The sequence below is a fragment of the Syngnathoides biaculeatus genome, chromosome 9, assembly GCF_019802595.1.
Source record: "Syngnathoides biaculeatus isolate LvHL_M chromosome 9, ASM1980259v1, whole genome shotgun sequence".
NCBI classification, from domain to species: domain Eukaryota; kingdom Metazoa; phylum Chordata; class Actinopteri; order Syngnathiformes; family Syngnathidae; genus Syngnathoides; species Syngnathoides biaculeatus.
The window spans coordinates 28,015,712-28,032,793 of NC_084648.1; the positions used below are offsets into that span (position 1 = coordinate 28,015,712).

Consider the following 17,082-nt stretch of genomic DNA (forward strand, 5'->3'; position numbering starts at 1 on the left):
GTAGCGATCACTTCATTTCAAGTAGGAATTATTCTTCTCAATCTCAAATTACCAAGAAGTATTTACAATACCAAATTGGCTCATTTGAGAACAACGCATATTTAAAAAAATATACGACAGGGACAGGAACAGGTCTACAACATACACGGAAATCCAACAAAATCAAAAAGAAAATAAACCGTCTACCGCATGCTTTACGTAGGTTAACCTGTACGGGGGCTGAAGCCTATCCTAGCAGTTTATTTTCTTTTTTATGCATTTTATATGAATTGTTCTCAAATAAGTCCATTGCATATTTAAAAAAAAAATGTCTGTCACGGAGAGGTTTACCGAAGTTTAATGTGTGGCCACAACACGCTTCCGTGTACAAGGAGCCGACTCGCTGTCTTTTATTTTTTTCCAATCATAGTTAATGAATGTGAGTTTGTGTAAAACCAGGGGTCATTTATTTAAATATTGGTATATGTATTGAAAAAATCCAAGTGGCTCCATCACTATGTGGGATTTATTTTTGATTGAGGACGAATCCAGCAACGAAGTATTTGTATGCGTCCAGACTTTTAAACACTTTCAAACTCTTCTGTGTAAATCTCGACGACTTACTCACCAGATCCATGTGTATGTCCAGTTGTCCAAGACAAGCGAAAGCGGGTTAACAGTCCACTTTCTTATCGGCGAAAACATCAACTTCGGCATTAAATATGTGTCCTCTATGCCAAGTGTCTCTAATTTTTCAACGTACCTTCGGTTATCATCACCTTCTAAGTGTTTCACGGTATCGGACAAAAATCTGGGTGTTGTGCTATGAGACATATTTTCATGTCGTCTCCAACCGACTTAGCATTGAAGAATGCTTTGTTTGACGGACAATATGGCAACATAAACAAAAGCCACGTGACTACGGTGACGTAGTTGCATGAGCTCTATAGTTAATGATGATGAAAATTGATTCAGTTGTCTTATTTCATTATGTCACTTCCGGTTTTAGAGCACCGAGACGACATGTAGTTCTCTTAACTCTAACTAAAAATGTGACATGCACAGTTGAGTGCTTTATAATTAGAGAGGATATTGCCAAGGTAGAGAATCGAATTCTAGCACCCATCAACTAAGAACTTTAGTTAACAATAACAAGTTACCACTCCCCCGACTCGGGAACATCTAGACAAGCATGCGACATCATTTTCGGTACAGCAAGCCTGGCTGCAGAGATGCATATATTTAAAATGTTGTGACTCAAAGAGTCGAATAAGTATTTATTAGAGAATGAATGGATGGACAGACGGATGTACAATTATTTTGAAGGTAAGACTTGCCTTATTAATGTGTTGCGCGCAGGGCCGCTGAACAGGGCGGAAAAACGTAATACTGTAAAGGGGCTCAGACAACTTGCGGGTACCAAGATGCATGACAGGGGCTGTCGACAAATAATTTCAATGTTCTTCCGAGGGGGCCTTCCATGAAGTTTCTATTGGTGGGCCAATAATCTTTGGCTACACCTGAGAGAGCAGAGCTCAGACACACCTACAAACCTGCAACATACTGTATGTATAAATTTATTTCGTGCCTCCATTTAAAACCGCCATAAAACATAACCAAGTTAAACTGAATTACATTTAATGTTAATTAATTGTTGTGAATGCTCATGCCTGCTGCTTACACTCACAAGGTGGCTGCGAACAGGTAGCTAAGTGACTTTTCTAACCACTCTAGGAAGTTTTTTTTTTTTTTATAAAATCCAGCAGCGTGTTTAAGTCCTACTAAGAGACTCCTACTAATAGCGTGAGAGCAATCATTACCCCATTTCCCCAAGTAGACCTCTGAAAGCCAAACACAGAGTCAATTGCAACCCCCACCCACCTCTCCACTACCCCACACCCAGCCCCACTCTACAAGGGTCAAAAAGGGGGCATTGTTTATGCCTGCCTATTCACTCATTCACAAATTAATTGTGTGTGTAGCAACATGACATTCCGGTGAACATGGGCTACGCCGTAGCCCCCCACCACTCGGGGGTCTACCCGGTCCATCTGCAGCTTTACGAGGCTTGGAGGCGTGTATGGAACATCCAGGTGACCAGCACAGAGGAATATCCCCACCTCAAGCCTGCCCGTTACCGCAAAGGTTTCATCCACAGTAACATCAAGGTGAGAGCGCACTCGTACTGTAGTTCTTCATACTTCCTTTATAAGATCCCAATGTCTGATATTATCGGCATTGTCAAGCTGAAAGTTTATTTCCCTCAACCATTTGAATGTTTTCTATTTATCTAGCCTGTCCAAAAAGAGTAAATAGAAGGGTGTCCATATTTTCAAGCATTTTTAAAAGCCGAATTTCACGCTGCCTGCTCATGTGTCAATCGTTTCTTGTGTTCTTCAGATGAAAATCAATGATGCCATGTGTCTTTGCATGTGTGCACGTGTGGCTTTGAACTTTTTGATTTTGTTGGACAACTACATCCTTTTCTGTGCTTTAATTCAATATTTAACAGTGGCCAGTGTGGTTGAAGAAGCAAGTCATCTGAATCTTTGCAGTATGTGCCTTGCTCCAGGAACACGGCAATGGCGTTTTACCAACAAGTAACAATGGGGCAACTGAAGTATCTGCGTAACAAACTCAAACACATCCAGCAAATTAACTCGGAAATGAATGCTGATCATTATTTTTGTTTACTGTGAAAAATTTTGCGCGACTAAAACAATAGAAAAAAAATCTGTAGAGGGGCAGCCCAGCGACATAGGGACTTAGGTTTGGCTTCACAATTCTCAGGGTTAGGGTTTAAAATTTTGGCTTTGACATTTCTGTGTAGAGATGCACGTAGATGTGCTTGAATAGGCTTTCACCAGGTACTTTGTACTTATCCTACATTCCAAAATAATGCACGTTAACGTTAATCAAGACTTAGACGTGTCACTAAATATATTATACTCCGCAGAATCTACTGTACACTCCATACACTTTAGATAAATGTGAGTGTGAAAAGGGCTCAAATTGGACTCAAACTGGACTAGAAAATCTTCTGATCCACAAGGCTCTTGTTAAAAGTCCATATTTTTTTCCGGTTCAAAATTGTGAATGTAACAGAGACCTAAATGGTGCTCTGAGTTTGTTGAGGAATCTGACCAAAAGGCAGTGAAGGCAGAATTTATCTTCAATAATTATTTTTGGCCAGTAGCAGGTGTTGCACTTAATGTTATGGTTTAGATTTTTTTCTTTTGTTTTGTTTTAATGTCCCCCGCCCATCCCCCCCCAAAAAAACCACAACCAGTCGCCTATGCTTTCGAGCCTTGTTTGCCTTTCAACACAATAAGGAACCCTTTACACATAACCCGTTACTTGATCAGAATGGAGAAATTAACATTTGTCATTCATTCCATCTGTTGAAGTTGCAGCTCCTCCTCCACCATTCATATGCCAGACAGGCTATTTGTCAAGACAATTGCAGCCTTAACAATGGGAGGGGAAAAAAATCACATTCACATTTGACACCAAAATTACTAGGATTTGAAAGAACGCTTTGACATGACAAATGTAATTTTTTAAAGTCTGCTTTTATTTCCTGACTTCTTGTTGTGACATAAAAAACAGCATTTAATTCCTTACAATAGATAACTGACACTTGGACAAATTACTATTATGTGCTGTTAATTTTCAATTTGTGAAACACTCCGAAGCATCACTGTTTCACCAATTAAACAAGAAAATATTCAACAAAGGAATCAACAAAGAAAAATTTGATGAAACAAGTTAACCACATTAGTTATTTTATGTTATTATTATTATATTTTGGTTATATTAAAAAATGTAAACATTTATTAACATCATAAACATCTCAAGGAACCAGAAGAACATTAATCTCAAATCCAATAATTCTTTTACATTTATTGTCTAGTGAGGTCCTTAAAAGTGTATGGATTGTGAAATTTCTAGTGCAAATTATCTTACCTAGATAAAAATATATGTTCAAAAGTTCCATAAAATGCATATCCTGTTCGATGTTTTTACCAAAAAATGAAAGTGTTTATAAATTGAAGTCTGTGAACTTTGACCTTGTTTCTCTTACCTGCAAAACAACTCGTTTCATGGGCAGACCTCTGACCATTTTTGTATTCACATCGAAGAAAAACCCACTCGTTTCGAGAATTCTTCAGTGATTGTAAACTAAAACCAATCTGTAAAAAATGTATTATTATTTTTATTTTATTTTTTTATTATTATATTAGTACTTATTTGTGAAAATATACCAATTTAGACTACGTTATCTGCTTCTGTGTGTTTTGGTGCTGTAATAAGCATTTTACATGCAAAGTGATTGTCGCATACCAAATCACGAAATACACGGCATTTGCATAATTTAGAAAAAAGACCTAAAACTTCGGATATACATTCAGAATCCCTTATTATGTATCAGTTTTTTAATAACTTAACCAAACAAGAACTTCACAAACGCTTACCAGTCGATATTTTCAATTTGAGGCATATCCTCCACGAGGGGTCAGACTGCTGTGTTGGCTTCTTCATCGCTAGTTACTTCGTCTGAATTCGAACGTGTGTGCTGTCTAACTGACTCAAATTGACAAGATTTAACGCCTTCATGAAGCTCGTATTCTTCAACGTCTTCATGGGACCCTTCATGTTCATTCCTCGAATTATCAGAAAATTAATTGCTGTTCTTACAGTGCATTCCTACGAGATTCATGCTGTTGTCACAACATCCTATGTCACGCCCCTGATCGGCTTTTTCCGTGGCGTTTCCATCCTTTTCCGGCAGATACAGCAATGTGCGATCTTTTGTTGTAAATAATTGAAAAATAAAAATGTTTCCTTCATCGCGGATTTCAGATTCATATTCAGCATAAAAAAATACATAATAATAGAAAAAAGGTGTATTGCGATCCTTCCATTCCCTTTGATGGAGAAGTCCGTTCATTTGGATTAACAATGTATCTAATAGGTCATGTCATATGTACTGTACCTTGAAAATTTGAGGTCAATCATCTATCATTTAGTGGGGTTTTGAGAAGATTTTTATTGGCAATTACGAATTTTCATGTGCGCCGCCATTTTCGCAAGTCGTATGACCTACGTGCGTGGATGTGACATTTTACGAGTGCAGACAAAGGCTCGCTTATGTTGGGAAACAATTATGGCCAGTGCTGATTTCTGGGATTTATCCTAATCTGATGAAGAAATAGTCGTATCGGTTGATCGGAAAAACGGAGGAATACGTCCATACAGACTTGAACCTATGACTGTAAATAACGTTAAATATTCGGATGGTTCTTTGGACAGGAATGACACGGAGTTTGACTACTCAGAGACCAACGTGGCGGACATTAAGTGCACAAACAAAGGCTCGGTTACATTTCTACACAATCTTGGACAGCGCTGATTTCTCGACTTTATCCTCATCTGATGAAGAAATAGCAGTATCAGTTGCTCAGGAAGACGGAGGAAAACGTCCATACAGATTTGAATCTGTGGCTGTAAATAATGTTCAATATTCGAATAGTTCTTTGGACGGTACTGACACTAGTCTGACAACGTGGATCACACCATTCATCCATCCTAATGATTTTTGAGTGCGTTTAGGCCAGGCAGCAGAGGGACTGCACTGAGGACAGCACTCGTGGCCATGAAGGATGGTAGAACCCATCAGTGAAAGGTAGGCTTTACAGTATATTGTGGGAAAGGTTGTTTTAGCCAACAGTGATAATTAAATGATCTTTGGCTTGGTAGAAGTTAATACTAGATCCACAACAGCGACATGGTAGCTCAGCTGGGAAAGCATTGGCCTTACAGTTCTGACGACCCGGATTTGGTTTTTGTGGAGTTTTATTTTTTTTTTTTTTGTGAGTTGTGTGTGTGTGTGTGTGTGGTGTGTGTGTGTGTGTGTGTGTGTGTGTGTGTGTGTGTGTGTGTGTGTGTGAAGAATTTTGGAGTTTGCATGTTCTCCCCGTGCCTGTGTAGGTTTTCTCCGGGCATTCCTGTTTAAGGTCCTTAAATGATTCTTTTTCTTACTGGGCAGAACATGCCACTAAACATATCTGAATTATGGCAAAATTTTGCGATACAGTAAGGTATTTTACCATGTGCGAACGTGGTGGTACCGCATGTGAGGTCATGTGACTCATCAAAACAACGATGCCCATGAAAATTCATAATTTCCGTTAAACACCATTAAATGATAGAGAATTATCTTCAAATTTTCAAGGTACAGTACATATGACAACACCTATTGGATACATTGTTAATAAAAACGACCGGTCTTCTCCTTTAAGTTTAATTTCACGCTCTCAAGTTGAACTCAAAACAGTGTGAGGTTGTGGCATAAACATCCAACCATTTTCCATAGTACTTGCCTTGATTGTTTTATTTTATTTTTTATTGGAGGTGGGGAACCTATATAATCCATCCATTTATCCATTTTCTTAGCGACTTATCCTCACAAGAGTCGCAGGAGTGCTGGAGCCTATCCCTACACCGTGTATGACCCAGTTTCTGGAATAAACTACACTGAACATTATGCCTCGTGCCTCGAAGTCCTGCATTTAGGTCCGCCCCCGCACTGCCATATGTCAAAAATTGGCATAGTAAATACAAAGAACAGAATAAAATATAAATACAATGAAGAATTATTAAGTCATGGCTCTATAGTAAACAAAATATATATTACTGAGGGGCGGCACAGTGACTCAGCTGGTAAACCGTTGGCCTCACAGTTCTGAGGTCCCCAGTTCGATCCCAGACCCGCCTGTGTGGAGTTTGCATGTTTTCTCCATGCCTGCGTGGGTTTCCTCTGGGCACTCCGGTTTCCTCCCACATCCCAAAAAACATGCAATATTAATTGGACACTCTAAATTGCCCCTAGGTGTGATTGTGTGTGTGACTGTTGTCTGTCTTAATGTGCCCTGCGATTGGCTGGCAGTCAGTTCAGGGTGTACACTGCCTTCTGCCCATTGACAGCTGTGATAGGCTCCAGCACTCTCCTCGACCCTTGTGAGGATAAGTGGCAAAGAAAATGGATGGATTTTACAGAGGGGGAATGCACTTTTGATTCAATAAAGACTTACTGCTGCTTATCCTGAAACGACAAGACGACAGGTGCATTTTAAAAGTCTGACATAAACATAAGTCATAATGTCAGAAAAAAATGATGTACCAAGAATGGGTTCTAGATGAATCAAGCAGTCTTCCGTTGCCACTGTTGCTTGACAATCACTTCCTTCTCATGACATGCATGGAACTGCAAATTTTGTTGCAGGGTAGGATGATGGATGATGGCTGGATGATAGATGATGGATGATGATTTTCGTGCGAAAACAGGACACACTCCAGGCCTGAAAAGGACGGTTTGGTGACAAATGAGAGAAGGCATGAAAGATTCAGGGCTTCATTTACACAAAGTTTGAATGTTCTGATGTGACCGGACCTTACGGGAAGATGACTTTTCTTATAAGGCGCAGTACTTCAATGATACTGCAGAGTCATAGTTGTATCGTGATTTAACATGGACTCATGCTCATTTCGCATAGGTCCAATCAGACTGATACTAAACCTAAAGCCCCCATAGCCTCTACTTGATCCTGTTTTTGCAATTTCTCTCCATTCGTCTCTTCCTCCCGTGCCTCTCACTTCATTTTTGATGGCTCAGAGGAGGACAGGAAGTCATTTTAAGGTTGTAAAATTGCTCTTCGTGTGTCTGGGAGCAGATTGAGAGATGCCCACTGGACCCAGGTTATCAGAACAAATCAGGCTGAGATATGGGAGATATGGGATTGTCTGGGAGTGCATGTGTGTGTTTGTGTGCTGTCTTTTTAAAATGTACTATATCAGTTTGAGCTATAGTCTTGTGGATAATTGGTTTGGTGAAATAGTGCTGAGTGTCTGAAGCGCTGGTGGCCTTCCATCTCTTTCTCTCTTCCTCTTGCTCTAACCCAATACACCAACAAGCTTTCTGATCTGTGTGTGTGTGTGTGTGTGTGTGTGGGTGTGTATAAGAAAAAAGAGAGAGATGGAGGGGAACAGAGAGAGAGAGAGAGAGAGAGAGAGAGAGACCACGCTCACAAAACTCTTCAGAAGGGACTGCAGTATTTTACTGTTTCAAACCCATATCGACAAGTTCAATGTTTAATTTCTACAGAAAGTGGTCTATATTGCAAAATAATGATTGACAATGATCTATTAAATTTCCAGCACTGTCTATTGAAAGCATGTATCTCCAGCTTTTTGTAAGTTTTATCTGAAAAAGATTGATTCACACCAGCTCGTCAGTATTGTATCTGAACGAGTTCAATGAACAAAAGTTCATAAACTACTTCATCTTTTGGGTGAATGTGAACTGAACTTGGTTCATTTCTGCCTGATGAACGTTAGTGAGATCGCACTCATTGGGGCATCTGTTGAATGGCCTTCATTTCGGTTCATTTTCATTTAAGTGGGCTTGATTTTGTTAGAGATTTTCCAGGGTAAAACCTGAACACACAATATACAGGCCCTCATATGTTGGCGGGTAGACATCATGTTTGACAACCCATTCAGTCGCCATTCATATTTACATTGCAAGGTGACCAATGTGTGAGGTGCATTTAATGACGCTGCATAAATGGGAGCAAAAGTGTTGTTTGGTACAAAATTATAATAATGGATGACTAAGAAAAGTATTATTTGTGTCAGAATGCTTTAGTCGTAACACTGTACAATCGGCCCATCACAATATGGAATTCATTTTTTTTTACATTATACTGTAATACTAGATAAGATAAAATTATTTTGTTAAAATACTAGTTGGCCAGAGCTGCGAGCAATGCAGTAATGTTCTTTCACCCTCATTCATATTATTGCATTTTTTAATCACATTAAGGGGAAAAATCCTTTTTTTTTTTAAATTACTCATTTAAAAAAGACCATACAGCAGGCTAGTAGCCTGCAGCTGGTTAGTAGCCATGTAACAGCAGCAATGGGGAAATGAAATGCCTGGATTTTGAAGGTAATAGCCCATCAGCAAAAAAGGAATCTGAATGAAGGCAGCACAGTGGAACAGCTGTAAAGCATGAGCCTCACAGTTCTGAGGACCGGGGTTCAAATCCTGATTCCCACCTGTGTGGAGTTTGTGTGTTCTAAAGTAGAAAATTAACTTTCCCAACACTGTAGCATGGTATCTAAGTTGTAAGTACACAACTTTTTGAATATATGTTCAGGCCCTTCTTTGTGGAGTCTTGTCCCTATGCTTGCATGGTTTCTTATCCGGGTACGCTGGGTTCTTCCCACATTCCAAAACATGCATGTGAGGTTCACAGGACCACTGATACAAAGTGAGGCGTTTTCTTCCACATGATGGAACTAACCGAGCAGGTTTTGTGTTGTCCTCACCCAAATACAGAAGATAGGGTGACCCATTTTGGACTGTGCAGACCCTTTCACCACAGACGTTGTCTTGTCATCACATGAAAAGCACATTAGACTAATAACATTTAAATGCTACTCCGTTATTCATCTCAATGCTACCACTTGTCTGGAAGTAATGCGCCTAACATGCCATCCGTTACACTTGATCTGATGCTTTAGAAATAAGGTCTGAGCATGTTTAGCAATGCGTAAAAAAGTCACTTTCATCACTGATGAAATTCTCATTTGCCCTATGACGTGACACTTGGCAATATCCCTGACCTGTTGGAAGGCACATGTCACACATTTTAAAATTTGCTGCATGCCAGTGTGACATTGGAGCTCTGTTTCATCTGTTCATCTGTCATTTTTTTATGCCCTTTGATGAATTATTTCTGTGCTGACAAATATCTGCATGACATGTTTGTTGCCACCTTGGAGGGCAATTTGTCACCGGAATGTATGGGGGCTCCGCTGTAAATGTAAAACGACTCAGAATTTTGTAAAACACTCGCTTCTTGGAGGAGAAGGATATTAAAAGATTAATGCTGCTCTAATTAATGCACATTAAATATACAAATAGAGTAAGTCTAGCATGACTCTGTTTAATGAGGCCACCATCTCTTGCTAAATAATATAGCAGCACTCTCAAATGTTACATGAAAAAACAGAATTGATTTGGATGATTAATAACCCTGTCCTTGCTCGACCTTCCTCTTGATCACTGCCACTGTTGTCCATGTCACCAAAAATTGACAATATATATATATATCATTCATTTTACACTGCGTTCACATTTGGAATTTTGCCAATTTGTGACGGCAGAATTTGAGTAACTAACATTATAAACTGAGAACATCTAAATGCTGACCTTCCCTGCCCATGACTTGACAACTGAGCTAGTTCAAGTTTCACCAATTTCAAGCCATAGCTTCCAGCCGCCTGACTCCACAGAAGCACAAAGTACGTTGGAAATTGCCAACAAGTTCCTAACAAACCATTATCTATTGCCAGGACATTCTGAAAATGTTAGTTATGCGTTTCTGTATAGTTTTGTTGTACGATACACAGTAGAGCAGGCACGAGGCATGCAAGGACAGATGTTCAAGTAATCGGCCCAATAAACTTGCTAAAAGTGAAAACAGTGAGTGTTCTTGATGGATTAACTTAAATCTGTTAATGTAAACATGGGAGCAGAGAGTAATCAAAATGTTAGTTGGAAGTACAGGTAACTATAGAAGAATTATAGCTGCAAGAAATAACAGAGGCTAATCTTCTAAAGCAGCGCTAACAGATGAATGGATGTGTGTCTTTCACAAGCGTGTACCAACGACTTGTTTCTATTTTGAATTATCCTTAAAAGTCACAATCTTCAGGTTTTATAAATGTCACTTAGTAATCTGAGAAAATCATTTTGTTTATTCTATGCTTCCACTTTGGTGGGAAAAGTTTTGGTGCCTAGTGAACATGTTACAAATGAAAACTTTGCCAGTATAATAACAGGTGTGCCAAGTCTAAGCTCCGTATCTATTTTATCACTGTATTTTCTCTATTTGCGAGAAACAAGCCGATGTGTTTAAACTTAACTTACAGCCCATCACCCAACGTGAGCTAGGATATGCTCCTCTGTCCTTGGAGTTTGCTACTTTGTTTCTGTTTTTTCCACAAGGAAAGAGTTTAAGTTCTGTTATGGAAAAAACTTATCATATCATTTTCAAAACCGTTATTTTGTTAGTCAAACTTTATATAGTTTTTTTTTTTATAAACAATGTATGGGAATTTCTTTTAAGAGAACTTTATGTCATGGTTTTGTGTTTGGGTTGTGCATAGGTGCTACCTCGTCAGACATGTGGCTTGTTCACTCACACCATCTACTACAAGGAATATCCCGGTGGGCCGAAGGAACTGGACAAAAGCATAAGAGGAGGGGAATTGTTCCTTACTGTACTTCTCAACCCTGTGAGTCCAAAAGACATAAACATGCACACTTTCACGTGAGGATTGTCCCTTCTTGTTTGGATTGTTTCTTGAAAAAAGCAGCATCAAGAAGGTTCCCTGCTTCGTCGGCATGTCTACCCATGATATCTTTTGCTCGTTTAATTATTTCCATTTTTATTTTGTGTGCATGTGTTTTGTCTTGTTGTCACCGATGGCTTCTTGCTGTGAAGCTGTGTTCATCATTCCAATTTAAATTAGGTCTCACCGCAGGGTGGGTTGCTCTTTCACGCTCGCACACACACACATCCCGACACATACTGCTGTGTATGTCAGTTCAATTTACTTCTACTTTGATTTGAATTGCAAGAATAGTTTGAACTACTACTACTACTACTATCTGATGTGCCTGTGCCAACGATAATACACAGGAGTACCTTCACCAAGGCATATTTGAAAAAAATATATATATAAAATAAATAATTAATAATAATAATAGTAATTAAGTAATAATAAATTTTATATATATATTTTTTTTTATGACTGGAGTAAAATGTCAAGGTTTCCTGTCACAACATAGTTTTTGTGTCTTCTCAACAGTGCACAAACCTCAGCCAAGTCCAAGCAATGATACCAGAACGTGCTTTCCTCCTTTTGCTGTTCAATCATATCAAATAAAATCAAAAGCCTTGATCATCTTTATGTGACTGTGCATACAATGAGATAACGAGCACTACTCCACAAGGTGCTTGAACCAATATAAATGCAATAGAATACAACTTATTAGATGTGAGGTAAAGTGACTCGGACAAATATTTACAATCAAGGCACAGTTATTGCTAAAAACAACGAAGAAAATAAGTTGTTTACAGTATTATCCATGTCCAGGCATTGGAAAGATTATTACACATTGGTACATATAATATTGCACAGAGAAGTAAGAAAAGCACAACTAAAGGAAAGTGCATTTGCATAGATATTCATTACAGTGGAGAGGTAGTGTTTATGGTGGTGTTGAGTTCAAGGTGTTGATGGCTCAAGAGAAAAAAAAAAAACTGTTTTTGAATCTATTTGTCTGGGTTTTGTGGAACCTATAACGTCTACCAGAGGGGAGCAGAGTTAACGGGTGGTGGCCAGAGAGGCAAGAGTCCTTAGCAATGTTAGTAGCGCCGCTATGGTAGCGAGTGCTAGCAATGTCCTCTATGGAGAGCAGAGAGCAGCCACTGATCTTCTTGGCGCTGTTGAGCACCCTTTGCAGAGGTCTCCTCTAATGAGTTAAAGGTTAAGGGTGAAAGAAACAAGTCAAGGTCATTGGAGTTTGACAAGGTCAGTCATCCTGAAAAATAACTTCGATCGATAATATTTCGCTCCAGTCCTGTAGGTGCCGGTAGTGGACATTTTGAAGTGGTTGACAACTGCTGATTAATGGGGGAGATGCCACGCGACCCACTTGTGTGGATTTTGGGGCTTTCACGATGATGAATAAAAAGGTTCGAAGTACACTTTCTGGATTTAGGACAAAATGTAACCATTTATAAGTCGCCTCGTCTCTCTATATGTGCCTCTACCCATCAAAAAAGTTGTGGAAGAAATTAAATAACAGCGATGCTTATTAACAGATACTATTTCCATTTCTATCCTTAATCACCTTGACCTGGTGAACATCCTTCCCATCTCCATCCCTCTGTCTGGCCAACCTGTAGAGATCCTTTTCTCCTTCTTTTGTGTCCAACCTGGTGTACATGTCGTCATATGCTTTCTCCACTGCTACTTTTGCCCTACGTTGCATCTCAATGTACTCATTTCGCCTCTCCTCAGCCCTCTCAGTGTCCCACTTAATCTTCACTAATCTCTTTCATTGTATGACTTCCTGTATTTTGGGGTTCCACCACCAAGTCTCCTTCTGCCCTTTCCTACCAGAAGACACATCAAGTACTCTCTTGCCTCTCTCTCTGATCACCTTGGCTGTAGTAGTCCAGTCTTCCAGGAGCGTCTCCTGTCCATCGAGAGCCTCTCTCACCTCTTTCCGAAAGGTTGCACAACATTCTTCCTTTCTCAATATTTAGGTATGGATGAAAAATAAAAAATACAATCACATTGTATAGCCATATACAGGTACATAAGGTGGTTAAAAAAAAGGTACACATAGACATTTCGATATGATATTTGATGTCTTATGTTTATATTTACTACGGTAATGTGCACCCCCAACCTGAAGTCTCGGGGGGCTTTGCATTTTACGATCATTAGCATCGCATGTTTGTTGCTACTGCACCAAAGATCAGAAATGACTGCCCGTGAGTTTGCTTGAACTTAAACTTAGACCAAAAAAAATGTCGACTACAACGGCTAGTTGTGCAGCTGCTTCTAAAAGAATTGTGTCATCACATGTGCTGATGACGCCCCCAACCCGGAAGTAAGCGGCAGTCCAAAACAACGAGAGCTCAATGGCTTCAAGTGGGTATCAAAACAATGTGAGCTCAAATTACGTAGTATGAGCGTCATGGGCACGTAAAAAAAAAAACAGCAGAGCGCACAAAATTGAAATCCTCACTTTTTTTTAAAATGTGCTCATTATGCTCTTTTCTACGTTGTCTGAGCTCATGAAGTTTTGATACCCACCTGACGCTAGAGTGAAAGCTGCTACAGATTGGAGCTGAATGGAGGGCCAGAGGCTCTGCTGTAGAAAAAAAAAACTCTTGAAATTCAAAAAACCTTTACTTACAAAAACCATGGATGGTACAGAGGATGACATGGTGTATGAGTAAGATGGGATCACTGTTCATGATGCAATGCAGAAGGCACCGGAACTGGACCAAGTCATCAATGAGGAGTTCGACAGTGATGCACAAAGGTAGCTACGATGGATATTTTTCAGATTGGAGATGAGTCAGATGCTTCTTTTGAAGGCTTAGCCAAGGATGTATAATGTAGTGGATAAAACTGCACTATTTATTATTAATAATGATTGTTGTACAGATAGTTTTTTGAAAAACAACACAAGTACAAACCTAACATAATATAAATACAGATAATTCCCAATATTTTGAGCATATAGGTAGCAGCAAATTGGTGGTGCATATTGCACGTTGGTAGAAGGGTTTTCCTGATTTTTTTAGGTCAACTTTGCCGGTACGCATTATATTTCAGGAGCATTATTCTCGAGAAATTATGGTATGCGTTGTTTTTTCAATGACCACAACATGCACACATCCCAATGATGTGTGGAAAAATTTCCGTTTGTGAATCTGTGGAATGAACAAGAGTTTGAGTCTCCTTTGTCAGTGTCACCTTCAACCAAAGGTTTACTGTAGTTGCAATTCAGACATTTACAATGATCTGGAGGAATCTTTTACCGTTACACTTTACAAGCCAGTTACAGTGCAGAAAAATTGGTTGTACCCGGAGAAAAGCCACTCAAGCAAAGGGAGACTATGCAAACTCCACACAGGCAAGGCTGAATTTGACCCCTCAGAACTGTGAGACAAATGTGCCAACAATTTGGTCATTATGGTACCTGTTTTAGTACATCCTGAGGTTCTTTTGTTTGGGTTTCAAGTCAGGGCTCTTGGCCTCTTGCACCAACCTCATCCAATTATGGATCTGTGGACCAAACTTGGTGCTCTGGAGTAGAGTCATATCCCGTAGTTAAGATGGCTATAATGCTGTGAATCAGGACAAATGTGTCTTCTTCATTATTTCATTTAGTCTCGATGTGTCTGTTTTAATCATTAACAGTAATTTCAACATTTTTCACATTTCTCTACCTCTGACACATGGACGAAAACATATACACACAGGCTAATTACAATTTTCCCATGTTTCGGTTGTCGTTTGTCCTCCAACATGGGATAGAGCTTATGTTGTCGCTCCTAACAAAGGGACCATTTTAAACATAAAAGCCATTTAAACCCTCCGTGACAGTCCTCTGCCACGTCTCACACACACGCACACATCTGCACAATGTAGATACTGATGATTCACTTTCCTGTCTCCCTGCTAAGTTTCCATTTGCAGAGACAAAAGCTTTCATTACACTGTGTGCTTTGCAATCAATAGTGTTCTGAAGTGCGTAGCTTTCATGCCTCCAGGCTTTCTTTTTCTGTGATGATCCACGTGTTGGTAACATTGTCACTTCCCATTCAATGATTTTTAATCACATTTGGCCCATGGTGGAATTCAGTGACAACCACCAGCATATTGGCTGCACGGGTGCATGTGTCCCCAGGATGTTTGCATACTTTTCATTCCGGGGCCACATCACTAATCATTGAGCCCCCAACCAACCCGGCACAAGCTTGGCAATTGATTGTCTGACCTGGGCCCTGCAAACAGCCAATACGGACAAAGTTGTCCCTGCATAAATGGTCAGAGATGTGGTGAAAAATCTGAGGGATAGAGTTGAATAAAGGAGGGGGAGAAGGTAGCAGACGAATTGAGTTTTAATTTTCAGGTCACGGCATCTTATGTCACTTGAGAATCCAGAAGCATACAGAGTAGGAGCACACATGCACACATATACACACTGGCCAATGCTTACGTTAATGTTTCAGCACCAACCTGATGGTATGTTTATCATGTGGAACTTGCTGACACCAGCAAAGACGTAGATATTTATCAGGGCTGACATTTACCAATTAGCTTTGCCTCTCTGCTTATTAGGCAAACCGAAAAAAGTCAGCACTATACTCTCCCCCGCCTCGCTGGCTTCCTGTTTTATCCACACACCCCTATCCTGGAAGCTTGACTCTTTTCTTCATCTTTTTTCCTCCAAATCCCCAACCGGAGCATCCTGACTTTGCTCACTCATTGCTTTTTTTTTGTTTTTTCAATTTCTGTCTTATTTCCACTCTCTCCTCCACTTTCTCCAGTATCCTCCTACTCACCTCTAATAGTTTTGGCAGCTAAACACACATGGACACGCACACATGCACACACACACACGCACACAATCTGACAAACTGGAGAAATTACAAAGTGGAAGCAAAGCAGTAAAAGATAGCTAAATAGAAAGACACAGTAGCTCTTGATTGGAGGGGACAGAATGAATTGAATTGGAATCATTTGCTGTGTTGACATTCAGCTTTCAATTATCCACAGTAGGGACAGTGATAGCTAAATGGGCTGAGAAAGAGAAAAGAGAGCGAGGCAAGGGCAAGTCAGGAAGGAACAAGGAAATCATGTGGGGGGGAGGGTTTGTTTTTAGTAGCAAAAGCAATTCAATAAAGGATAATTGTATGTGGGACTAAGTGGTCTGTAACCTCAAACACTGGATGAATGGAAGTATGTACCAGAAGATTACACATACAGGAAATGCAAGTAGAAGAAAGTGTGGAGTCAGCCTTCATACATACAACAGTATCTGTTCTTCACAAAAGACGAAGGCCTGTGGTCACTGATGCTGAACCTGAGGGAGGGCTGGCTGGCTTGCCATGGCTCTTCAAGCTCATCCCAAAAATGTATGATGAGGTCACATGACTGTGCTGATTCTTCTTTGTCCACTGGGACACAGACGTGAAGGAGTTCAGGAATGTAGAGACAGATGATAAATACAGTGTGTAGTGAAGGCTGGGTGGATGGATGGTGGGCCAGATGGATGGAACAAATGATTTATGGCATGGATGGATGCATAGGAGGATTAGATGAGAAATACAGTGGTACCTCTACTTACAAAATTTGTTCATTCCAGTAGTCGTTTCGTAGCGTCAACTTTTCAAAGTAGAAGCACTTTTTACACGTAAATAGCCTAATCTGTTCCAA

General features: G+C 39.8%; 1 protein-coding gene across 2 annotated transcripts in view; it reads left to right on the plus strand.

Annotated features, from left to right (window-relative positions):
* The window catches only part of ndst3 (N-deacetylase/N-sulfotransferase (heparan glucosaminyl) 3), a 73,708-nt gene that overhangs the window by 25,271 nt on the left and 31,355 nt on the right, over nucleotides 1-17,082 (plus strand). For both annotated transcript variants that reach the window (XM_061830823.1, XM_061830824.1), the window contains exons 5-6: nucleotides 1,962-2,147; nucleotides 11,218-11,346. In XM_061830823.1, the coding sequence (XP_061686807.1) occupies nucleotides 1,962-2,147; nucleotides 11,218-11,346 (315 nt within the window). The remainder of the gene's footprint in view (nucleotides 1-1,961; nucleotides 2,148-11,217; nucleotides 11,347-17,082) is intronic.